Source organism: Oenanthe melanoleuca, chromosome 13 (assembly GCF_029582105.1).
Source record: "Oenanthe melanoleuca isolate GR-GAL-2019-014 chromosome 13, OMel1.0, whole genome shotgun sequence".
In the NCBI taxonomy this organism is placed as follows: Eukaryota; Metazoa; Chordata; class Aves; order Passeriformes; family Muscicapidae; genus Oenanthe; species Oenanthe melanoleuca.
In genome coordinates this window covers 7641316-7667789 of record NC_079347.1, presented here as the reverse complement: position 1 = coordinate 7667789, position 26474 = coordinate 7641316, and the positions used below count along the sequence as shown (strand labels likewise).

Here is a 26474-nt window from a genome sequence, read left to right as displayed (position 1 = left end):
ATTTGCCCTAACTGGTGGGGACTGGTGTGGATTTGGGGAGCTCAGAGCCAGTTTCCTGCTGGTGCCTTTCAGCTGAGCCTGGTTTCAGCTGGGCTGAAGGGAAGTGCTGAAGGTTCTTTGCAGAAGCACTCTGTGAGCAGACAGGGTGACAGGGCTCTTCCAGTGGTCTTAAAAAAACAAATAAATCTTTCTTGTCATGGGCCATATCTCTAAGGTATGCTAAAGCAAAAGGATGAATAGCTTTTCTAAGTGCACTGGATTTTGTCTCAGGCTCTGTTTGTTGGTATATATAAGGACTCAGAGTACAGCTTTTGTGCAAAACTTACTATTTTTTTTTTTTTGTGCAGAACCAAGAACTCCTTGGTGAAATACCCACATTCCAGGCTATATTTTTGTAGTCACAGTCATATTGTCTCTGGATAAATTGGAAAGATTTGTCTGCTGCATTTTTTTCTGTTGTAGGTAGGATTGTTCATGCAGTGGTGTTGATCCAGTGAGGTGCAGGTGTCTTTAAGACCTCCCAGGTCAAGCAGACACTTTAAAGTTTGATCTTTGGCAGGCATGCTTCTTTTCCAATTTCTGTATTTGTTTCAGTATTATTTTTTCTCCACTGTTACAGAATTAAGTGTTGATTCCTAATATTTTCCTGAAGAAGAAATGAAAAATCCTATTAAGCTGCAGCAGGCTGAAATCTCAGTTCAGTAATTGAAAGGAGGGAGGTGTCACCAGCAAGTGCAGCCACTGGATATTCTTTCAAAGCAGTACTTTTTCTGTCCAGTGCCTTAATTCTTTTTAATGTTTGAGTCAGGAAAACTTGCCAAAATGTAAATTATGACTAGCATGCTTCTCCTTCCCACACAGTACAGATTATTGATAGTGGATACAGCTGGTTCCATAGGTAGCAGCCTTGCAGACTTTCTTATTCTGCTCATTTGTTTAACACACCTCAGCACTCTGTGTCCATCATCCTGTCTTTTCTCCCTGAAGAACTACAGACATGAGCAATTTTTTGATAGTATTTACAGTTTGGGGGGAGCACTAGCTAAAAACCAAATATTGCTTAAGTGTGGCTGTGTGAGAGTTTGTATAGAGAGAATATGATATCTACAACTGCCATGTTATTTTCTTGTTATGAATTTATACTGTATTACTAAGTCTTGCAGTTGTAGTACTTGAGTTGCTCTATCTCTGTTAGGGCAGCTGTGAGTTAAATATTTTATCAGAACTAGAGAAATTCTCAAAACCAGGCTACTGTATGAATGCAAGTCGCTCTTTGTGGTTGTGTTCTGTTGCTATAAATTCTTTTGATGTTTATAAAGTTTTGCCCCAGCTGGATATGCTATTTTCTCCATCTTAGAAATTGCAAGTAAAGAAAAAAAAAGCAGTGAGAGCAGCAAAGAGATATAGTGAATAAACAAGTTTTGCAATAAAGGAGTATTTTTAGCTGGGTATTTCATATTGTTTCTCTTTGGTCAAACCTCTTCCATGGTTTGCAATGCAATTTATTCATTTTTCTCCAAGGGAGAGGCTACATTTAATATGTACTCTCCAGGATACCCTGTTAAAATATTAGTCAATAAAACCCTTGACTGTACAGTAGTTGCAGTTATAATTTCCCCCAGGTAGTGGAAACTCTGTAATTTAGTGTTGTTCAGGTTTGTAGGATTGGCATGGTTGTGGCAGTGGAAAAAGATCTGCTTTGCTCTGTGTGTTTGTTGGTGTCCCAGCTCCCCTCCCTGAGCAGCATCTCATTCCTAAAGCTGCCTCATTCCAGACTTGCAGATCACACTCCCACAGGGGAGCTCGCACTCTTCCCTCCTGGGATGTAAATTTTGTAATTCCCTGCATACAAACATCAGTGCCAGCAACCCTGAGGAACACACTCGTGGTGTTGAATCCATAGTGCAAGAACGTGTTTGGTGGCTTCTTATCTGCCTAGAGTCTAAAATGCAAAACATTCAGCCAACTCTGTGCTACTAGAGATGATCTCAGTCTGAGCATCAAAATAAGCTGAAAACATAAGAAATGATCCCTGGGGAAGCCTGCAAAAGTGGCTTTCCTCAGCCTGAATATGGAGGGTGAGAACATGAATCCCTTTCCCTTTCCCTTTCCCTTTCCCTTTCCCTTTCCCTTTCCCTTTCCCTTTCCCTTTCCCTTTCCCTTCCTTTCCTTTCCCCTTCTTCCTTTCCCTCCCTTCCCCCCTATTGTCCAAACATGTTCACCCACCCAGCACATTTGATTTGGGATAATTTTTTAGGGATGTGGCAGTTGAGAACCTTGCTCCTGCTTTACTATTTTAGCAAGAATTAGGATGTAGGAAGGGGAAAGGCAAAAACTTCCCCTTTGCCTTTTTTGTTGGAAGGAATGATTTTACTTGAGATGATTTTTTTTATAATGAAACCTCTGAGAAGTCATATTGCATCTTCCAAACAAAGTGCTGAACTCACTGCTTTTACCAAACACATGCAAAATTTTCCCCTCAGGATCCTTAGAGGCCCTGGAGTGCCTGCCTTGCAAAACCTGGGGCAGTGAACAGAGTCACTCCAGAGTGATTTCCATAGGACACCTTTATACAGTTAAGTGTATTTCCAAGTACATTCATGCACATTTAACACACCAGATCCCCTTTTGGTCCATTACTGCGCAAGCAGAAGGAAAAATAACCAAGGTATCCAAATTGCTGCTGCCCAGCTGGTAAACTCTGAAAAAACCCCAAACCCTCCAAGAGACAGAGAGCAGCAGAACTCAGTGGCTTTCTCTTTCTGAGCACAGTGGCTGTGTCTTTGTGCATTTCAGATGCCTCAGGAACAGTACCCGCACCGGAGCACCATGCACGCCTCGGAAGGACCCCAGGTATACAAAGTGGGCATTTATGGCTGGAGGAAGAGGTGCCTCTATTTCTTTGTGCTGCTCCTAATGATTTTAATCCTGGTGAACCTTGCTATGACCATCTGGATTCTGAAGGTTATGAACTTCACAATTGTAAGTAGGGGTTACCCTGGAAGGTCTGGGGAAGATGAGGGAGGGTGCTGGTCTTTTTTCTGAGCATGACTTCAGACACAGCTTCAATAATGGGGTGTTTCATGCCATGGACAGTCCTTTTATAGAGAGGAACAAATTAACACAATGATCCTCTCTTTCTGCTGGATATTGCCAAGCTGAGGAATCAGCTCAGCACTGCAAGTCATGTTCCTCTTATCTGCTGTATATGTATATATACCTGTATTTATGTAAACAATATGCACCACCCATCCCCAATTTTCAATTATATAAATGTTTTAAAATTAATGAAATTGGTTATTTTGAACTTGGATGTTGGGTTTGAGCCTGTCTCGGATTTTTCTGCTTTTCTCCATTACCAGAAAAACAAGATTCTTGATTTGTTTTCTTTCATAGGAAAAAATTGTGTTCTGTAATGATGTAGTTCTGGAAGCTTCATGAAATAAAATAAAATTTACAGGGTATCTCTGTGGCTGTGGTACTTAGGTGGAGCATGTTCTTATCCTTGTATTGCTGTGCTTGGTGCACATCAGTCCTGGAGCTGCTCTCCTTTACTGCACAGACTCCCTGGCCAGGGTTAGCTTTCCACTTCCAAGGTTTGTGAGCTTTTCTATATGGCAGATCCTTGTTTTTCACTAAATAATTTGACCAGGCAAAGTGAAAATGAAGTTATCAGTCACCTCTTCTTCAAAGTAGTCATTGCCTCCTTGTTCAGATGAGATTATTCATTTTAAGATTGCTTGAGTCTTCAGGAGAAGCCAAGTCTGAGGCTTTAATCTTGGTTTTACTTTCTGAGTGAGCTGTAAAGCTACACATCCCCAGACAGCTTCCAAGCACCTTCCCAGCCAGGCTCTGATATGAGCAAGGTGTTTGAAGTCTTTTTGGCATTTCTTCCTCTTTTTTCTGTCTTGTGCAGTCCCAAACAGCTGTGGCCAACATTATGTCATTAATAGGCCATGAGAAGTTGAATAAACAATCTCTGGATTCCTGTACCCAGCAGATAAAATGCTGTGTCAGGGGAAATGCAGTGTTCATTTTCTCTAACCAGGTTGCTGTCAAGGTGTGCAGAAGATTGCAGTGCATGTGTGCATAGGGAGCAAGCAATTATAAAGCTGTAATCCACAAAAAGCTCCTGTGAGCAGGCAGAGAGTGGCCAAAGTGGAGCAATTAATGCTTAGCCAGACCAGTTGTTTAATCTTGTGAAATTGATGCCATTTTGATATCCATTTCATGCTGAAGTATGGTCTGTAGTTTAATGGTTGAGAAATAGGAATCTCTGAGGTAATGGAGGAGTTGATCTTTCATCATACAGGCAGTGGTGTGAGTATCAACCTGAGAACAGAGTAAAATGATTTTGAATGATCACTTCCCAGGAATACAGCTTTATTTCTTTCTCATAACTTCAGTCCCAGGTATTTTTGCTAATTGGTGGTGGTCAGTCAGCTCTGCAGGCTGCTTGGGAAGTCAGGTGGACATCTGTGCCCTTCCTCCATCCCTGCCCTCTCATGATGCACTGCATTTTGCAGACCAGGTGCTCGAGTGCCACCTCCAAGGGATGTGTGCACAAACCTCCCATTTCCAGCAGCTCTGTCCCCCCACTAGATACAGACTGGCCTTTGGGGGCATGCACTGATCTTCAGTTTCTTGTCTGATTCTGTGTCCTTACTTGCCTTCAGATTACTGGGGATTATTCCAGGGTAAAGTATATTTGTGTGTGGCTTAGTTAATTCATATCTACTAATGCTGGTGGATGATGAACAGCATTTGGTGATAAAAACACAGGTGGTGCTCCCCTGAAGTGGGAGCAGCTTTATGGTTGTAGGCATGGCCACACTAGTCAGGGTGAGTGTTTCTGGCACAGCCAGTTGGAAATAAACATAAGAGCTGGGCATGTAAAATGCCCCAGTATGCCCCATTCATCTCCTGATCTCCTGCTGCTCCTGCAGCCTCGCCAGCTGCTTTGGATCCTGCTCTGCAATCCCTCCTGCACCATTCCCTGAGGCTGAGAAAAACACTGGGCTAAGTGAGTTTTTAGAGGCAGACTTTTATCTCTAAATAACAGAGGTAGGAAAATTATCAAATGAGCAGATGCAAATATGGGAAAATCTTTAATTTGTTGCTGTTCTGATAAGAGAAGCTGAGAGTCCTTGTGGGGCAGAGGAGTGATCTGAGTAGTCAGTAAGCAATAGCTGCTGCTTAGCAGGTCTGAGTTAGCCCAGTGCTTGCAGAGAAGAAAGGAGGGGAAGGTTTGTGTTTCTGTTCTTCTGGAAAATGTAGTATTTCTAGCATCTTCCCACCCCTGACCTCTCCTTCCAGAACCTGAGTCTGTTCAACTCCACAGAACAGTCCTGGCACTTACCAGAGTTTAATGATGCTCATTATAGCCAATAAGTGCTCACAGTATTTTAATGAGCACAGCAAACCTGCTCAGGAAAACTCAGGGGTGTTTTAAATGCTGATGGTGGGGAGTGGAGAGTGGAAAAGGGGGAAGGAGATGAAGCAAGACAGTCTCAGGATACAAAAGCACCTCCTCATTCTTGCTGCAGCAGTGTCCATCCACTCTGCTCCCTTGTCCAGCCCTGACCTCCCTTCCTCTGCCTTCTGCCTGCCCTCCTGGGTTGTGCTTCAGGAGACAGCTCCTGTGGAATCAAGCCATAAGCTTCCAATCAGTGGCTTTTAACAAGCAAATATCCCTGATTTATTCTAGGTTTTGCTTTTATTTTAATGTTCGAGACTGAAACAAATGTATGTGTGGCTGTTGCCTCTTACACAGGGCTGTCAGAGCAGTGTCACACCTGTGGGGACAGCTGGTCACTGTCTGCTCTGTCCTCTGGCACAATCATTCATTTTTCATGTACTGTTTGATATCCAGCACAGGCTGTATGAAGAACAGACTGGAGGGGACCTCAGATGTCATGTGCCTGTCCCACAGCTGGTTCCCACAGCCAGGTGCATTTGCTGTGTTCATTTCCAGCAGGGCTGAGCTGCTCTGGGGCTGCAGGAAGTTATGGGCAGGTTCTCCCTCTGAACCTTGCTTGGATTTTTAAGCCAAACCACAGACTGAATCTAGACCAAAGCCACCAATTTGGTTGAAACCCAAATGTACCCTGAAGGTGGCCTAACCTAATTGAGGTAGAAACCACCACCCAGCACTCAACTTTCTGCTAATTTATGGGCACAGAGTGCCCTGCTTCATTCAGATCTTGGACAAGCCTGGTAGGAAGTCTGTGGCTGGCACATGCTGGGTTTGGAGAAGTGATGTTAATGCCTGTGGGGTGTGTGTGTGACTGAACCACTCAGCCTGCAGGTCCCACGCAGGCCAGGGCTGCATCCTGCACTCATCAGTGTGGCAGAGGGCTCAGCCTCCAGCTGTGGCAGTCTAAACCTCCAGCTGTGGCAGTCTAAACCTCCAGCTGTGGTGGTCATGATGTCCAGCTGTGGCTCAACCTGGAGCTGCACAGAGCTTGGCTGAGGTGGGCACAGCCCCTGCAAGAGTTTGTAGGTCCCACCTGAATTATGAAGCTGGAATGAGAGCTCTTACCAGCCTGCCTCTTCCTGCATTATGCCCACCTGCATTAGCAGCCAGTGATGCAGCTCTTGAGCAGCAGCACTGCTCGTGACTGTGCACATTAGCACATTCATATTTTATGCTGCACACCAATGATGTGCTGGGGATCTCAATTTCAACTATTACTAGTGAGCTTAAAACATTTTTTTAAAAGCTTCTTGTTATATTAGTTTCTGAATATTACAAGAAAAGATGTGCTTACATAAACACAGCAAACCAATATCCTTCCTTTCAGCAGTGCAAAGCTCTGATAATGGGCAGTGACAGTGCATTGACCTCTCTCCACAAGGGTAGCACACAATGCCTTTATTTTAAATGGTGTTGGGAGTCTGAAGCACTATCCATTAGTACCCCTTTAGAGTCTGTTAGGCAGCAGGCAGAGCTTTAACCAGGAGAGATGAAGACTGTGTCCTGTTGTGGCTTTATTTAAATGTCAAACATCCACCTGCTTGTCTGCCCATCAAACCATAGAGGACTTTTTGCTTTTCCCTTGCTCTTCCCTGCTGTTTCTATCCACAGCCCCTGTTTGCTTGTTATGAATTGTATTTTTTTGGGACAGGAGCTGTTTGCATATGTAGTCATATATACTGGCAGGTTCTACTAGACTTTAAGCTGTAATAAATAGAAAATAATAAGATTTTCCCCAAAAATTCTGCAAGGCTTGAAATTCCTGGAGAACTGTTTTTTGAGAATCATCCAAAGTAAAGGCTTCAGATTAGTTTTGTAAATAAAATATTCTGCAGCAGAGGGGGATCTTCCCCTCCTGGCCCAGTCAGGCTCAGCCTGGGGTCCCTGACACTGCACCTGCCACCTCTGGGTTCTCCTTCCATAACAACACAAGGTTTGCACCCTTTAGCATGAAGTTCAGTCATATTTTATTGTTTTAATTGAACAGGAAAAAATTACTTCAATTGTTCAGTTTTTTAGCCATTTTTTTGCCTTAGGCTGCATTCATAGCTGAAGGGGTCTGTTTTAGCAACATTGGATGAAATGTTGGCAATTTAAAGAGACAAAATGCTGCTGTGGATGGCACAAATGCTAAATATCATTATTATCTTGCTTTCTTTATTAAAAGTTGCTAGGAAAAAATGAGCTTTTAAAATTTGGTTATGAACAGTTATTTCCAATACAATTACTCCCTCTTGTGTGTAAACTACCTGCCACATTTCAATTACAGGAAAACAGTGGGGTAATAACACAGCAGTAAAGATGGATTAGAGTTAGGAAAGCTCATTGCCCTAGCTGGCAGGATTCTTCTATTAATGATTTAAAGGACTAGACTTTGTTCTAATTTTTTTTTCTTAAATCAGAGATTGGCTCAGAAGAAAATGACAGTGCTGTTTATGTTCCCTTTTTATGATTTCTCTGGGGTCTCTTTTAGGTGCAATGGTAAGGCCAACATGGGAAGGAACTCTGATCAGCTTTTCAGCTCCTACTTTGTGGTGCAGTTCTAATCAGTCAGCTAAAATTGGCTGGAGTTAGAATTAACATTACTATATCCTTACTAAGGAAAGAGTGAAGTTCTTTCTCTCTCCCTCTCTCCCTTGCACACACACACATTACAAAATTGTGCACTTTCCCATCCTAATTCATGTTGCTCTTTCTGTAGAACAGGTAATTGTTCTGAGACTGCCTGCACGACCCAAGAGCTTTGTGTATTTCCCTCCTTTCCTCATTCACATGGACTGCATCTTCTGATATAAAGATGTTAATCTTGTAGTGGCCTGACAACACCAGCAGTGCTGTGAGTGATTGTACTATTAAGTGAAGAAGTTCCTATGGGTGAAATCCTTCCTGGCTGGAATTTAGCAGGAATCTTGGCACTGACATCAGTGGATCAAGCTCTTCACCATAATGCTTTTTATTTGCAGTTTTATTTACAGTAACTTCTAATTTCTTTCCTCTAGGTTGAGAATAAAATGTGCAATGTTTTTCTTTACTCTTTTAGAGATCCAAATTTCATTCCTGGGGCGTTTTTGTTTCTGCATAAAATCAACTGGGATTACTTATATTTTTTAAAGATACATATAGTACTTTTTGTCTTCACTCATTTGGAGTTTAGAATAATATAGTCCGTTTAAATAGGATATTGTGTGAAGCTATTGAAAGTTTGACCCTTTCATTGCTACATCCTCCAGGGCATCAAGGATTTGGTAGTGGTGACTGGTTGATTTAAAGTGCATCAGTTTCTTCTAGTGTTACACCTTTGAAACATAAGTCTCTCATAATATTTCATTTTTATTATCCTGATAGCCACATTTTCTCAGCCAGTACAAGCACATAAGGCTTTCTTTATCCTTGTTACTGAAAAGTGATGAAAGGTCCCCATATTTTTACCTCTCTGCCTCTACTCTCTGCTGAACCATTGAGTTTTTAGAGGCATTGGATATGCTGACAGATTATGCTGTGGGAGCAAAAGGAATAGTGAAATAGTGAGTCTTGTGCCACTAACCCAAGCTGCACTGCAATCACTTGGGTAACTCTGGGTTTTTTCTTTGACAACTGCTCAAGGCAGTGGTATACAGAGTATTAGGGTGGCAGATGGCCCTTTCCCCTCAAATATTTTGTGTTGGTTTCACAAGGAACTGAGGTTTATGTGACTGTGCTTCCATCTTGCTGGGCAGGATTCCAGCTCTCAGTTCTCAGATGTTTCTGAGCCACTGTTCATACTCAAGTCATCTGAACAGAGCTATGCATGCAGGAGAAACAAATACCTCAAACATATTTAGTTAGTGCATTTTTCAGAGGCAGAACAAAGAAGTCTTATTTATTGGTGTATCAACTGCTGCATAAATTCTGTACTTACTGCTCACCAGGAGTGAAAGATGTTATGAATGTCCCCCACAGCAGAGAAACTTTTTGATTGGTGCTGTTTTCCTGGCACCAGATAATTTAGCCCTGACATCCAGGTACTCCAGGACACATCCCTTGGCTATTAGTACTTCTGATTTGGAGGAAACTCAGCAATACCCATCTCCTCCCTCCTGCAGTTCAGTGCACGTGTGCAGGCAAACCATCATCTGCCAAACTTGCTGCATGGGCCATGCTGAGACTCAGTAACTGGTCTGGTGTATATCCACAGCAGAAAAATACCTGATTGCATTAAAAATACATTATGGCTCTGTTTGATGTCTCCAAGAACAGAGGGATACAAATAGGGAAGGGAGGAGAGTGGCAGGGATTTGGGTGGGCTGCAGTGGGAGGCTGAGCATTTGGTTTCTGGAATAACCCTTCATTTCCAGGCATTTCTGCCTGTGGGCAGAGAGGGCCCTGCCTGCTGGGGGGAGCAGGCTGGGAAGGGTTAACAGCCCAGGAGGAGCTGCTCAGTGTGAGATGGAACAGCAAGGAGGGCATGGGTGGGCTGTGCAGGGGATGAGTCAGAAACTCTTGATCCCAGATCCTCCCTCCTGCCACCTCCCCCCAGAGGAGATTGTTCTCAGCTTCTCTTTCATCTAAGAAATAAGATATTTCATATTAGCATTCATCTCAGTGCCAACAAAAGATCTTCAGACCAGCAGTTCTGAAGCAGAGAGAGATTTGTCTCTTAGAGAACATGTAAAAGGTATTATTATAAATGTGCAAAAGAACAAAAACAAGCTCAGTGCTAAAGTGTCGATAATCAGTTAGTCCTCTGAATAGATTACAACCTGATCTTCCCCATATTCTCACAGTGCAGGGGGAGAAATGATATAATTTGGGAATGCACACAAAAATGACGTGCTGTGCTGAGCCATAGAGTCAGTTTTCTGCTGCTGCTTCTCTTCTTCTTGAGCTCTTTTTTTCTTTCTAAGCTTCCCAACACATCCCTCCTGAAGTCTCTGCACAGCAGAGAGCAATGGTCTTCCAGGCTTTCAAAACCCAGCAGGCACTGCTGGAACAAAAATCCAGTTCCTCTGAAGGACCTGTTCTGCATGGCTGAGGTGCTGCCTGGAGTAGCCTCCATTCCTCCTTCCTCTTGTTCTGGCACTGCAAAGCCATCAGCTTTTCAAAAATGTTTCTTGGTGTTCTGGGCCCCTGCTGTTGGACATAATTCATGGAAAGGGAAGGGAGGTGGCTTTCTCTCAGAGCTGTAACTGGCTGAGGAAAGTGTGCAGTACTGAGGAGCAGAAATCTTCCTGTGCTTGGGGTGAGGCTGGGTCCTGCCTGTTCAGTGGGATGAGCTTGTGTCTGGCTAAACAAAAAGGAAAAAGAGAAATGCCCTGTTCTTCCCACAGTTGTGCATTTACTTTATTTACCTTTTGCAAGTGTCTTCTGCTGTGATGACTGAGTCTGTCTCTCAGTCAGGGGAAATATCCCTGTGTTAGCTCTTCTCCCCTCCCATGCCTCATTTGATAGATGCATTTAAAATACATCCTGCCATTTCCTGTGCCTGTTCTTCCAGAGCTCTGCAGTGGAGATGAGCTGGAATATATCACTTGAATTCATCATAGCTTGAGTTTTAGTTCTGGCCATTTCCACTTCAATTGCATCTTCCCTTAACCCATCCTGCCTCTGCTGCCATGGCCAACAGCAAGATGGACTGAGGTAATTATTTGTATTTAGGCCTGTTTCTGAGGGACTGCACTCCAGTGCACTGGCATGAAGGACAGCCTGTTAGCACTGAAATGATGTGGCTGCAGCCAGAACAAGAGGAGAGGAATAGATTCACACAGGTAATTCAGCCTTAACTTCTTGAGTTCTCATTATTTTGTGTCCACCCAGTGCTACTGCCCACCTCTTTCCTGTTTAAATGAGATCCAGTAACTAACAGAGAAATTATGGCAATTTGCTATATGAAATCTGCGATTATTTGCGTTTAATTAAAGGCTTCTCTTGGGAAAATGAAGGGCAGCTTAACCTCAGAGAAGCCTCTACATCTCCAGTAATTGCTTCTAATTGAAGTGCCTTGAGTTTCCATCCCACCACAAGAAAAGGAAAAAAAAAAACATGCCCTCAAACCTGAAAAGTTCACTCCCACGCATAGGGTCCCTGAAAATTATTTTATCCTTGTGCAATTAAGGTGATTGAGGGTCCTTACAAATGATTCTTCAGTGTGGGTTAACCAGCTAAAATTAAAGTTTCATTACTGCAAAGGCTGGTTTGTGGTGTGCTTATGAGGAATCCCAGGCACAGCCCATATTCCTGAGCTGCTGTGCTGACAGATGCAGAGGTGCAGGTGCACACCTTCTGCCTAAGTGCTGCTGGTGGTGTCTGGTTCTGTACAGGCTTTTTTTACTTCCAGTGGTATTTTGCTTATTATTGGCTAAACCTTTTTGGCTCAGTGACATGGCCATTTTCTGCTGTTTATTCTTTCCACTGAAGATACCAAAGTTGAGAAACGTGAGAGTGCTCTGCTTTCCTGTGTTCTCACCTTGTTCATTAATGCCTGGTGTCACACAAGTCAGCAGGAATGTGCATCTGATTTCTCCTCTTTATTATCCCTAAGGTTCTCTTTGATTTACACTGAAGCACATAAAAATCTCTAGATGGACTAAAATCTTTTAGAGTGGCCTCTGAGATGGTTGTGGGTGAATTGTCAGAAATGGGAGCATCGTTGTTTCTCATTTTTTTTTAAGTTGCAGCTGCAGGTAAACCCCTGAAAACATTTGTGACCTGCCTCTGTTAACTTCTTACCAAGAAAAGTGTTTTAAAAAGTGCACCTCTTCATTTTAAGAATAAGAAAAAAAAAGTTCTAATTTTTTTATGCAGAGTCCTTGTATTTTGTGTAGGTGCAAGTCATATAGACATGTGTAGGTGCTGATTTGGATTCAGATTATTTAACAGGGTGGTATTGTTTCTGACAACAAATATTAATCTTTCAAAACAAGACATTAGATAATTTTGTTCTAGGAAACGAGGACATCAAGTGCCTTTTATCATCTTCATTTTCTCTGTATAGTAGAAAGGGAATTCCTGCTAGTTAAATATTTGTGCACACAATCCACTTCTGAATCGAGCACTTATTTACAGGGAGATATCACCAGCAGAGACTGATGGGAGGCTTGCAGCAAAGCCTTGAGCCTTGTGAAGGGGAGGAGATTCAGCCTGAGCAGCTGATGTGGAAATACCAGGTGAATTTACAGAAAACTGCTTTGTCTAACAGGGAGAACAACTCAGTTCACCAGCAGGTATAGATTGAAAGGCAAATTTCATCTTTATTTGAAGTTTCTTATTGACCAAAGATATTTGTCTTTGTTAGTGTGATAAAGGATTCAGCCTTGTGCACTGCCCAAGAAGCAGGCTGGATGTTAGAAAGCTGGTGTGTGTAATTCTTTTCTTCTTCCCAGTGGAGCTACATTTACTGCCATTACACCTTTCTTCTATTAGGAAGCTTTTGTGCAGAACAGTTTGCCTTGTCAGTCCTTTTTATATTGAGCTGAGAATAAAGAGCTTTTACATATTCAGGGCTAAAATAACAGTTCTCTGTAGAGGAAGGCTGAGGCCAGTGGGGCATCCTTGGCTCCCTTCCCACAGGAGCACCACTGTGGTCACTTCCCATCCTCCCAGCTGCCAGCCAGAACAGCTCATAACAAATTTGCACTCACCAAAATGACACTGAGAGATTTCCCTACAGGAGCAATCTGCCTAAGGGAGCAGCTTTCAACCTGAGGGCAGGAATCTGTGCTGTTGGTGGGGTCAGAACCTGGGGAGGGAAGGTAGTTAATTCCAGTTTTGCCTGTAAACTATGCTAAACAAACATGGAGTGGCCAGTCAATGGTTGCATGAGTTGGTTCTTCTCTTACAGGGATGTAAATGGGTGGCATCAAGTTGAGGTTGCAAAGTTACAAGTGAGAGAAGAACAGACTGGCAGCATAGAGCTCCAGAGGGCAAATGCAAAGGACTGGGATTTAAACTTTGAAATATGGACAGTATCTGGGCAAATGCAAGGAGATTCTGTCCTGGTTAGGAGGATTTTTGGAATTATTTTTTCCCCCTCATAGGCAACAAAAGAGACTGTTGCTCTGGGTTGGTAATAATCTGCAGGGTGACATGTTGAATGGGTTTCACTCACCTGCAAAGTTTGTCAGTTTAAGACAAATACATAGATACTGTGAGGATTTATGCAGTTCAGAACACATACAAGGACCCAAGAGAGCTCTACAGGCAGAAATAGCTGGAAAAAAATAGAAATTCATGCTCTGAAGTCGTGCAGAAACAGGCTTGCAGTTTTGGAAACATGGAATAGGAACCTGGAAATGATGAACAATTACACCCCTGTAAATGAGAGTAAACTAATCAGTTGTGTTCATTTCTCTTTCCTTTTCCTTACTGCATGTTTTCCTGTTCTTGAAGCAGTAAGAAATGTGAATTGAAATGGCTGAAGCCTCTGCTCAGTGACAGTTCTCCCTGCTGCTGGTGCTGCTCTGGCTGAGGTGCTCACTGAGAGCCAGCCTGGGGAGATGATGAGATCCACCATCCATCCAGAATGTTCTCAGCAGCAGCACTGGGAAGGGAACACACTGGTGCAATCTGCAGCTCCTGTTTCTGTTTTAGAGGTCTCTAATGAGCCATGTGTGCACTGCATTTCACCCTGGGAAATCCCACTGAAATCTGGCACTCGCCTTTCATTTCTTACACTGCTAAATTTAGGGCAGAAAGCAGATCTCCCAGCGTGGCTCCTTCTGGCTTCTGGAAACCCTGCAAAGTGTCTTAGTAATAGACACTAATTGCTTACCAAAGCTGCCAGCTCCCTGTGAAAATCCTTTCAGAAGATGGGAAGTGGGAGCAGAGAGTTGCCTGCACTTTCTGCAGCCATGTGGCAGTAGCCAGTTGAGTCTGTGCCATGGGGATGAGGGACAGATGACCTTGATGGATGTGATGTTGTCTTCATTACTGAAGGCTCAAACACTGTTTTTCTGCCCCTCCATTTCTATTCTGTGCATGAGGAGTTCAATCAGAGGTGTCTCCATTGAGTTTTAATGAGTGAATTGGATATTTTTAAACCTGCAGTCGGTGGCAGTCTCAGAGTGTGCATATTCCCTTCCTCTGATGTATTTCTTTTTAATAAGTTCCCATCTTTCTTGACCTTAGTTCCAGTAGAAGTCATTCACAGCCATGCCAAGCCAGGCATTCAACATCCTCATGTTATAATCAAAGGAATGGACCTCTCTGTTCAATACAGTCTTTTTCCTGTGCTGAGGCTTGCCAGCCCAGCTGTACCCACATTCCTGCAGCTGAAGTGAGAGGGTGGTCCATGCCTTGTGTTAGAGAAATCTGGTGCCATGCCTTTTTTTTAAATTGTGGGTAGGAGGGAGAAGCAATGCATGTCAGTATTAGCAGTGTAAGGTGAGAATATGTTATTTTTATATTCTGGTATCTGGAGGAGTATTTCAGGTATTTCATATCCTTTCCATACTTGTCTATATAGGAAAAAAAAAAATCTTTAAAACTTAAGAATAATGAAGTGACTAGAGTTCAGTAGAAATGACATTCAAAATCTACTAAATTAAGCAGAGAACATGTCCATCCCAGCAGCTTTCTGTTATCTTTCACAGTTCTTTGATAGGGATGTAATTTTCTGTAATCACTCAGAAAGATGGTTGGATATTTTTTCTATTAAATTCTGAAGGACTTAAACCTTTTCTGGCTTACCTTTGCTATTTTTCATGTTTATATACAACAGTATAATGCATCAGCATTTTTATACATTTCCCATATAAAAATGAGCCATGTTTATAGAGGCTGTCAGACTTTCTATTCCACAGAATAACTGGAGCATCACTGGAAGTTGACACCAGCCTAAAAATCACATATAGTTGCTGAAATGTCTTATTTTATGGCCCTGTTGCTGTTTAATAGCTGAGCTGTGCCTGTTTCTTAATTTACCATCACTATCCAGGAGTGCTTTGGTGCCAGGGGATGCTCTGCAGAGTCCCAGGGTAGCTCTGCTGCTTTTTGTGGGTGCCCTGTTGGGTGAGGAGCTGCCCAAGCTGTGATAATTAACTGGTGAGGTAAACCACTCTACACTGCTTTAACCTTCTTTCAGCAGGTTTCTCCTACCAGGCACTGGAATATAAAATGATTGCTTTTTTTCTCTCTCTCCTCAGTATTTAGCCTCAGGAGATTTTGGATGGGTTTTGGCTATTACAGACACAGTAAATGCCTAGCTGGAAGCTATCTGGTATTCATAACCTTAAGATATTTAGGAAATCATAAAAGCTGAATGGATTTTTTTTCTCTTTTTTTCTTTTCTCTCTATTTTTTTTTTTTTTTTTAGGAGAATAGCTCCAAGAGCTGAAGGCACTGCTTGCCTTTCAGGTAAATTCCATTCAGGATGATAAATTATGGCTGAACTGAACCAAAATGTTCCTAATGGCCCTAGTCAAAAGGCCTATTACAGGATGTCTAACTCACTTAAATTCCTTTTGGCTCTAAATTGTTAATGATTAAGTGTTTTAGGGCTAAAGTGATATACAATTAAAGGGCATTTTGTTTTAAGGTTAGCCAAACTGAGCACCTCAGGTGAGGGACACAGATTCACTTGAGTGACCTTCAGGCAGAGAAATCAGGATATTGTCTCTACAGGTGGGTAATTTTGTGGGAATATTTGCAGGACACCAGGCAGGTTTGTGGAAAAGGAAGCAGAGGAATATTCTGGAGCAGGGAGGAACAGCAGCTTTGGCCAGCTCTTGAGGTTTTTAAATTGCACTTTTGACACTGCAGAGAGAAAGTTTATTTGTCTTTGGTTATGATATTTGGAGAATGTCAACAGACATTTGGTGATGTCAAAGGTGTTTTCCCAAAGGAACAGCTGTAGGGCACCAGTCCAGTGCTGATTCATGCAGCTCTTTGGGTGTAAGTGTGGATTTGCAGCCATGAAGGTGCCAAACCTGTCTGGTTTGGACTCAGACAAAGATTTGGACTCCTGACCAGTCCTGTGCTGCTGACCAGTGAGCAGTGCCACATGTTTATCTGAAAGGATGTGCAGTTGTGTTGTAGAAACCCCTTTCAGCATTGTCAGCTTTAGGAACTTCTCAATTTCAAAGATTTTCTTAATGTCTCCTGACAGTGAATCACAGAAATTTCCAAGTCACTTCACACAGGCACTTATGGGACTTCGGTACTCACAGCAGCCTTGCTCACATGGATATTAATGTTCAGTTTGGCTTTTTTTAATTCATGGATGAGTTTATTGGAATTGAGTTTTGCCTTCTAATCCTTTTTTTATGAGTGTTAACAGCACACAGATTCAGCAGTTGCACACACTGCCTTCTGCTCAGGAAAAACCAGAGTGACCTGAAGATCCATCCCTGGATCAGACTCACAGTCACCTTCCTTTATCCAGGGCTTTAGTGCAGGGCCAGCAAGCAGCACAGGCAGGAAAAAATGCCAAGCAGAAATACCAGAACTTGCCCCTAATAAAACATATGCACAGTTTGCTTGCAGAAAAAGCTGAAAGTGTGTTTTCCAAAATATCCACATCACTCCTCGGGCTGCACAGTCAGCTTGCAGGCATCTAGGACCATAACACTGCCATCTTCTGACATTCTTATTGCAGAATAAAGGACAAATTCTTTATAAATTTCAAAATACACGTTTTTCTTTTGGTTTTTCCCCTCTTGGTGATGCAGCTCCCCACTGGGGATTTTAAGCAAACATTGTTCCCAGCTTGTTTGGGATGCTGTTAATGGGAATTCCTGGCCCAGTGCACTGCAGACGTCTGGCTCCTCCAGAATGTTTCTATTCCCTGCTGTGTCATTTCCCCTTTGATATCTGATGAGTCAGCAGGTCTCTAATTGCTGTTCCTCTTAGCAGGGAGTTCTCTCGCTCAATACATTAAATATTTGATTGCCCCAGGTCTCCAGACAGAGCAGGGCACACAGGGGGATTTACAGCTCCCAGAGCAAAGACTTTGCCCTTCCAGACAGTGATTTTGGCAGCTCAGCCCCAGGCAGTGCCTGGGAAGCCTCTCCTGGAGCCCGGGGGGATCACAGGGGTGTGAGCAGGGCAGGTGTTTTGGGATGCTGGGAGGCATTTGGGGATGGCAGCAGCTGTGCTCAGCAAGACTTGCTGCATCAGAGTCTGCACATCACCAGGGAGGCTCCTGCATGGCCAGGAGGCAAGTGTGGCCACGTGTCCTGCAGCTCCCAGAACTCCTTTTTTGCTCTTTTTTTTTTAATCAGAAATGCAGAGATACCCACTGGGATACTCCTGTGCTCGGTGGATTGTGGAGTGTGCCTTCAGGGACTCAGAAAGATGTGCTATTATAGCAGTAAAATTATCTTCTGCTAACTTTCTTGGATACTATGCATGTATTTCATACCCAGTGAGCTGCAATAAGGACACTTTCAATCTTGCTTTCCAGGTGTTTTAGATGAATGCACCGTGTAGGGACAATCTCTGTGCCTTGCAGAAGGAAGCCTGGCTCCCAGGTGGGGCTGTTCCCTGGGCAGAGCTGGGTTTTCAGCCTTGCAGGTGGCTCCTTGAGAGGGGAAATCCAGTGCAGCATTCAAACAGGCAGCACACACTCAAAACTCTGGGGTTTGGGTTTGCTGCCTCCCTGCTCTGGGAGGAATCTCTGCACACCCTGCTGGGATGTGGGTGTGCAGCCTCTCACTGGGGGAAAGCAGCAACATCCTGAGGACTGTCAGCACTGTGGGCTTGAGCAGGAGCTGCAGTGCAGTCCGTGGAGGAGAATATCCCAAATTCACCTCTCTGCATCTGCCTTTGGGCTCCTTGTTGCTCTGAAGTCTCAGTGCCTCCGTGTTTGTGGTGGAGTTGTGTTGGGAGCAGAACATAAAGGAGCCCTGAGAAATGCAGAGAGCAGCGTGCACTTCACATACACACTCCATCACTTCATCCCAGGTGGGTGGCACTGGAGAGAAGAAAGATCCTTGGTGGGGATAATGGGGGAAGGAAGAGCCCTACAGCCTCACTTTGTAAATCCTTCTAGCATGGTCCTAATGGAAGAGAAGCTGCTGCAGTGCACATGCTCCAGCAATGGCTTGAAAAAAATCCCACAAGATTCCCTCCCACTGAGTCACAGAGAAGCAATCTCACTCCCACTGAAATGAAGTAAATGTAGCTGCTATTAGAGCAGAGCAGTGAGCACCAGAACTATCATTTTGTAGAGCACACCTTTTAAACAGACTTTCAGATTAAGAAAAATAGGTGCAGAGTAAAATTCTGTCCTGAAGCAAAGTTGGCAGCACTGCAGCAGTGAGACAGAGGAACCCTATGAATACATAAGTGGTGTTTTCCCACATTATTCAAAGTGCCCACTTGCTGAGCAAGTGGAGCAGAAAGTTCTGGGCAGATGAGGAATGGGAGAGAACAGTCCATCCACACACAGCCTTGACTTCTGCCAGGCTGTTAATATCAGGGATGTCTGTGACCTTCCAGTCAAGCAGGAGAGAATAACTCATCAGCAGTCAGGTTCAATCCAGCTAATGTTTCCAATATTAAATGCTTGCTTGCAGACTAGATCCAATTGCCAATTTTATGCTGAGCCCTTCCTGTCCTGACAGTTTTCAGTGTTCAGGCTGCTGCAGGTTTTGAGCTCTGGTGCTGTATACAAGGAGAGAGCTGGCAGGAAATGTGGGAGAGCTTGAGAGGGTTCCTTGGCTCTGAGCACAAAATTCCCACTGTGATGCCTGGTGAGAACCATCCTGTGCTCAGTACTTGGATTCTGCAGGTGCTCTCCAGGTGGGACAGTTGCCCTTGTGCCCCTTCAGCCACATCCAGCTCTCCAGGAGCTCAATCCCAGGGTTCAGCCAGGGCTGTGGAACGTGACTGAATGACCTTCAGGGATGAGATTGGCCATTGTGGCCCCGTGGCACTGCACAGCTTTCTTTTTGAAGGATGCCACTTAGACATTTGACCAATATTTTCATTAATGGAAACCAATTGATGGTCCAGCCCTGTCTAAGTAATAGAGCACACAAGGAGAGTTTGGTGACTGCCAACTTTCAGCTTAAGCCAAAGCTAAAGGCTTCTACAGCAGTAATACACCATTGCTCTAGATTGGAAAATCAGGGAGTTTGCCACTATGCACAAACATCTCAGCTCTCTGGAGTGGATTTACAGTGGAGGTGGCCTGGGTCTCCTACTCTGTGCCCATGGCAGGGAAGATTTCCATAGAGCCAGTTTACCTGTCTCCTGTTGATAAAAATAATTGGAATTATTGGAGCTTCAAAGCCGTGGAGAAAGTAATGGATGACCAGCTGCACTTCAAATGAAAAAGTAATCTGTGGAATAATTGCTGCCAGTCAGCCCGAGCCCAGCTGTGAAATATTAATGGGTTGCTTGATCAGTCTATACAGAGCTCTCAATCATCCTCCTGGAGAGCAGCACAAACCCAGCAAACAGCTCAGGATTTGTACTCAGCCAGATTATTGACAGGGGCAAAATAAGATGTTCTAATGTGGTATTTGCTGGGAGCAAGTAACAGTTATTGGGTGCTAATGGAAAACTTTTTCATAATGTTTATGTGTTCAGAGATGATCTGTCTTACTCCTCTGCCAGCACCCTCTGTGGCTCTCACTGGGGACAAGCAGTGGCAGCCTGTGGACAGCACTGCTGTAAAACCTGGCAGCTGGTGATAGTCTAAGAGGAAAAAAATACATTGAGCAGAGGGCTTGCTATATTTAGCTGTAACCTGTGTGCCTCAGAGCCTGGTGAGAAGGAAGCTGCCACCCTGATCCAGCCAAGCTCTGCACTTCAGGTGTGTGAACACTTTGCTTCAGAAAGACTTTGCATAAGCTGAAGCACTTTGTGAGTTTGAAGTCTAGTGAGTAGGAGTTCATAAGTAAAAAGAGAAAGATCTGCGTGGCATTTCTCTTTTGGAGCCCTTGAACTTAAGGGAAGTTCAGCTTCAAAAAAAGGAGGCAGCCAGGGAATGAACAGAGGCTGCTTTGATTAGGAAAGCTGCAAAGTTCTGATTGTCCCATGAGATGTGGGTCTCATGCTGCATTTGTTAATGGGAATTGCCCATTACCTCTTCTTTGGTGGCTCTTCTCTGTCTGCCTCCTCCTGGTCACAGCAGACCTGAGCATCTCAGTGTCCATCCTCCCACTGCCTTGCTGTGGGTACAGGACAGTGCCAAACCTCTGAGAAAAATCTGGTTTGTCTCTGAAGAGGGGTTCAGCTTTGGGGCTGGGGACTGCAACACTCTGTGTTGCAGAAGAGCAGTCCATAACTTCAGTTTAAAACTAGGAAATAGGGATTTGGATCTGTAGTGTTCATACTGCACAGCTTTGAGTGTGGATGGTTTTTGACTCCCTGAGAAGCAAGTGGCCCAGCCATCACCCTGGGTGGTGCAGGAGCTCCCCTCCTCCCTGCAGTCCCTCTGTGTAACCTCATGTCATTCTCTGCCCATTTTCTCCTTCCCAGCCCCTTGCATATCACCACTATGAGGCCTTTTTTTGGAAGGGACAGCTTTTATATAATACATTATTGTTACTATTATTTAATTATTATATTTGTATATCACAGCAAACCTAGGCTCAGATTTCAGAACTAACCAGTGGACTCCATCCTCAGCAGCCCATTTATTTGACTGTGGAGCATTTTTTCTGAGTACAACACTTAAAACTTTCATCTTCTGGGCAACATGGGCTGGAGGAGCAGAGTCTTCCAGAGCCTGCAGGACAATGCCAAAGAGCCTGTTGAGCCACATGTTTAAGATGATTGCTTTAGGTATTATTGCATTATAAATAGCAGCTAATAATAGTAGCATAACAGCAAGGTTCTCAGCTGATGTAAATTGGAAACTGTAATTCCGTAGAAGTTAATGGAGCTCAACTGATTTACACTAGTTGGCTGTCTGGCCCCTAGCAAATGATTCTAAATCTGATAAAATTAAATGAGATTCAAAGCTCTCTCACATAAGAGAATATTAAACCCTATCTCTGCTGTCAGACTTCTGCATGGCTGTCAGGCTTTGTAGCTGGGACTTTAAGATCCTGTTTTAACTTCTTGATTTTATTATTTGATATTTTTTCACTTTTCCCTGTCTTTTTATTTTGTTTAGTTGGTTAAATCTTGTTTCCCAAAAAGGAGAATTAGAAAAATCACCCATTTTGAGGCATCATTAGATGCCATTTGTTGGTATTCACAAGCTGTTGGCAGAAATCTTAAAGCCATAGAGAACTGTGCCATTTAATTTCAGTTCAGAATGTAGACAGACATTGAAAACAACTGTTCAGCATCTGTCCTGGAGAGGTCTGTAACCTCAGTGTTTTTTGCTTGTCCTCAGGAAAGTACTGGAAATTTTATTTAGTATGAGTACCTCTAGCCTATAAATTAAAAACAAAAAAAACCCAACAAACCAAACACAAGTTTTCAAATGTGGTGGAATTCAAACTGAGTGTTGAATTGTTCATGACAAGCTGTGGGTTGATTTGGAGCATGGATCAACAAGATGGGAGCTCCTAGGGAAGGGACACAGTGGTCAGGAGTGACAAGTGGGAGATCTGGGAGAATTCACCCTTTGAAGATTTCTTGCATCTCCTGGCAGAAATGTACATTCCATGGTTCCCTGTCTTGGTTCTGCTGCAGGGATCCAGGCTGGCTTGAGCACTCTGAGGAGCAGGTTTAGGAATCCTGCCTGGTTTGGCAGAGCTGGGGCTGGGGGTGACAGCTCAGCTCTGCTTTGTGCAGGGCAGCACCTCTGACCAGCACAGATGGAGCTGGCTCTGCTCTGTGGGACAGAAGGCTGATGGAGTGATTGCCCTGCGAGTCCCTGTGGAATGGAACCTGTGTGTGAGTCACAGCAAAGTCACTGGGAACTGAGAATTCAGTGCAGAGCTTCCCTGAGGATTGGAATGGCTGCAAACAGCCACAGGCAGGATCTCAAAACAAGTCCAGGACTGAGACTACTCAGAAGGGTGGAAAAACCTTTTATTTGTGCCCATGCTGCTGGGAACAGTTTTGGGCAGCTTTCACAGATGTTGATGTGAGGTAAAACACCAGAAACTTGTTTGAAAACAAGCATAAAGCTCAAACCATAGATTTGCTTTCCTCAGCACATTACTGCATGCTGAGGTTTCCACTAAAGCAGAAGGTAAATGAAATCATCAGTGTCATCTTTGCTGAATTTGATTAAAAAAAGTAATATGTGTTTAAAAATTCATGGCACAGACCCAGAGTTGCTCATGCAGACAGCCTATGTTTCTGGTAGGAAACTGGCACTAAAAGTTGCACCCATCCTTATTTGAGTTAGAACATCTTGGTGGAGCTTTTTTTCATCTGTTAATTTTCTCCCTGAATTCATCTTCCCAGTCAGCATAATACGAGTAACTTCCCATTGTATCATTCCCTTTGGATCCATTCATAAGCTGAAATCTCAGGGCAGACTTGAAAGAGTAATACATAGAAAAATACAGTCACATATATTTTTCCTAATTCTGGTAGCGAGCTGAGAAAATCTATATTCTTCAAATATTGGAGCATTGCATTTCCCAAGGCATAAAAACATCCTTGCTGTGTCTCTTGCTGTAAATCAGAAGTGGCATCTCTCTGCTGGCATGGCTCCTTCAGCAGGGGAGCAGCTCCACACTCTTGGGACCAAACAGCTGCTGCTTGAACCATCTTTCTGTTAAAATCCTCCCAGTGGCTGGTGAGCAAAGCTCATAATTGCTGCCAGTGAATTTAGAGCAAACAGCAATAAAATGTGTGTGTGTAAAAGAAAATTTCATCTGCAAGCCTAATGGAAAAGGAGCCCTGTGTGTGTCTCTGGAAATGACATGGAAAAGGAACCCTGTGTGTGTCTCTGGAAATGACATGGAAAAGGAACCCTGTGTGTGTCTCTGGAAATGACATGGAAAAGGAGCCCTGTGTGTGTCTCTGGAAATGACATGGAAAAGGAACCCTGTGTGTGTCTCTGGAAATGACATGTTCCTGGGTTTAGTGAGACTAAGCAGAAATGCAGCAGCCCTGCGTGCTCAGATCGTTGAGTTGCTGTGTGTGAATGAGGGTAACAGGATTTGGACAACACTAGGAGGGAGACAGGGAAATTAATTTTCTTGGTGTGCTGCCTGTAACTTTCAAACAATTCTGGGAGACTCCTGATAAGGGCCGGTGAGACTTGTTCTGGGAAGAAAATGATGTTAACCAATCTGTGAGTAAACTGCGGCTCGGCACTCCACTTGTCATTATTCAATCTGTCCTGACGAATAACACTGATAAAAGGATGCTCTTACTCCCCTGATGCAGAGGACTGACACACACAGTGAATCATAATCAAGCCAGGGACTTGGTTTTTTTCCCCTTTTTTTATTCTTTTTTTCAGATAAGAGAAGCAGTTACCAGCTTTTAAATGGCATCATAAATTATTTGTTCTCTTTTGGCAAAAATGCTTATTTGCATCTCATAGCAAAAAATCATCTGGGCTTTGGAGAAATTATTTAAGACTTGTTTTAGTGTGTGTTGTTATGTTTTGCTTATCCAAGCTCTGGGCCAACTGTAATTTACTTGATATTAATTAGTCCAGAGCTGTGAAATAGGCTTATTGAGCCAAACTGCTTTTGTGCTATGTTACCCAGGTTTAAAAAATGAATCTACAAATGCCAAAATCTCTGTCTTTTCCTGTATTTTAGATCAATCCAAGTCCAAAGTTTTGCTTTGTTTGATATCATTTCCGTATTGCTGGATATACTGAATATATTAAGTAAGCTACTGCTTCTACTTATTGCATGCATTTTAAGAAATGCTTTTTTAGAGCTGTGTATAATAAAGATTTTACAAAGAAAGCTTTTAGCTTCTAATGGAACTCCAAAGGCATATTTCCTCTTATTTGAAGTGCAGTACAAGGGCTCCTCTACCATCTTCCTGAAGGAAAGAGGTGAGAGAAGTGAAAGCACAGCCCCCAGCAATCTGGGTAAATGTTCTTCAATGTGTTGCTGATCCAGTTTTCCTGGAGCAGCAATTAAGGGTGCAGTCTCCATGAATTGCTGATCTTTGGCATCCTCATGTGCTGTTGGTGTTCCCAGGCTGGCTCCAGCCATCAGCTCCTGCTTTCCTCTCCCTTTTGCCATTGCCCTGAACCCTTGTGCAGCCCTCAGCTCTTCTGAGCTGAGCCTGGAGAAATAAGATACTCCATTAAGCCACCCATTAAGGAAGACATTGACTTTTTTTTCCTCTGGTACAGAAATTGTGTATTAATTCGTCTAGACCAAAGACATAAATATTTGATTTTCATGGAGTCACCATATTAACAAAAAGTATGCAGAGTTCACTTTTGTTTCATTAGTTGCAATAAGCTAAGGCAATTTCAGTTCATAAACACAGTTTTTGATTGTATTGGCACGGTTTTAAAATACATTTAAAATCCTATTACTTGAAATCTGTAAACAAAATATAGTTCTTTCATCTAATTTATGTTGTCAAGAGCAAAGTAATTTACATAAGAGGGTTGATAGACTATCAGGAACAGCTATACTTTGAGAGAGAAAAGCCTATTAGATCTTAATCCATCTGATAAGCATATTACTTCCACCAAAGCTGAACTGCTCTCGTATTCTGTATAAATAATTCCATTTAGTGTAATTGATTATTTTACAGCAGGAACCAAGATAGATATTGTTGGAGGAGAATCAGCCTATTAGTCATGTTTTGGAGGTTGTTCTGGAGAAGTCAGGTTTTGATAAGCTCGAGGAGAGGATCACCAGCCAAGCTGTCCCTGTGCAGCTTCTGCTCGCTCCCAAATATTGGCTGAGCTGTTGTGGTCTGGTTCAAGACAACCAAAGGTTGAGGTTTGGATATTTTTATTTAAAAAAGGAAGAATAAAGCAGCTCCAGAGTGATGCAGGGAAGCTTCATCAGGCACTGGTCTGGAGCTGGGCTGTAATCTGTGCAGAAAAGCTGCCCAAGGCTGCTGGTGGCAGAACACCAGGAGTGCCAGTGCCTGCTCTGAACCCCAGTTCTGCTCAGCTGTGGTGGGGAGGGATGGAGGGATGGAGGGATGGAGGGATGGAGGGATGGAGGGATGGATGCTGCAGCACTGCTGGTGTCTGGGGCAGATGTGAGTTACAGTGGCCTCACTGCAGTGCAGAACTTATTTTATGGTTTATGAAAAAGTTGGCCTGGAACAGTATTTGTCTTGCTCCTTCCTTCTTATCCCTGCCTTTTGGGTTTTGAGAGTTTTATTGGCTTTTTTTACCCCTGTCTTTGTATTACCTTTTTCTCCTGGCTGCATGATTATGCAGTCACCTTCTGTTTGTTGCATTCCTGCAGCAAATGGAATCCCACACTTCTCAGTGAAATGTGGTTCTGCCAAAGAGCATGAAGCCCTGTTTTGTATGTGAGGTTCTGTTTCAAAGAGCAGGCTGTGGCTAAGCAGAGGTAGAATCTGTGTGTGGTGCCATTTCAAAGTTATGGAAATCCAGAATTGGTTTCCACACTCAATATTTAAACTTCAGCAATGGCAACAACTCTTGACTTCATGGTGATGGGCTGTCACAGCAGGTTAGTGCACCTTGAGCAGAAAATAATTGGAAAAGGTGATTTTCCTTGAGGGAATGCAAAACATATTTTTAATTGTAGCATTAACAGGCCATTGCCTTTCTAATTCAAGCTGTAATGCACGGGAGGTTTTGTTGTGCCAAAGGACCTCCATCAGGATATATTTGCCCCTAAAAGCAGCTCTGGAATAAGGTTTGCTGAAGTACTAAAGGCTCTTTATTATCTCTCTTTAAGCAGATGAAGAATTAGAATTTGATGCATAGTATTTCTGTAGAAAAGTATGTGGGCTTTTTTATTTGCATAAACTCTGAAGAGCTTCCAGAGCAGAATGAAAGTAAATGTAATAGTTCATTATGAACTAGGGAAAGGAAAAGAATATGATGTGGTTGAAAGGTATGAAATAGGATTTTTTTTCTTTTCCATGGTAATGCTGGTGGTGTGCTGCCCACAGGCATATGAATATGAAGTACAGAATATGGAATATGAAGTTCATATTCCAAGAAGGTCCAGTTATTGGAAAGACACTG

General features: G+C 43.2%; 1 protein-coding gene across 4 annotated transcripts in view; it reads left to right on the top strand.

Annotated features, from left to right (window-relative positions):
• Nucleotides 1-26474, top strand: part of SGCD (sarcoglycan delta) — a 304125-nt gene that overhangs the window by 178170 nt on the left and 99481 nt on the right. For all 4 annotated transcript variants that reach the window (XM_056502479.1, XM_056502478.1, XM_056502477.1 and 1 more), the window contains one exon: nt 2797-2982. In XM_056502479.1, coding sequence (XP_056358454.1) covers nt 2797-2982 — 186 coding nt within the window. The remainder of the gene's footprint in view (nt 1-2796; nt 2983-26474) is intronic.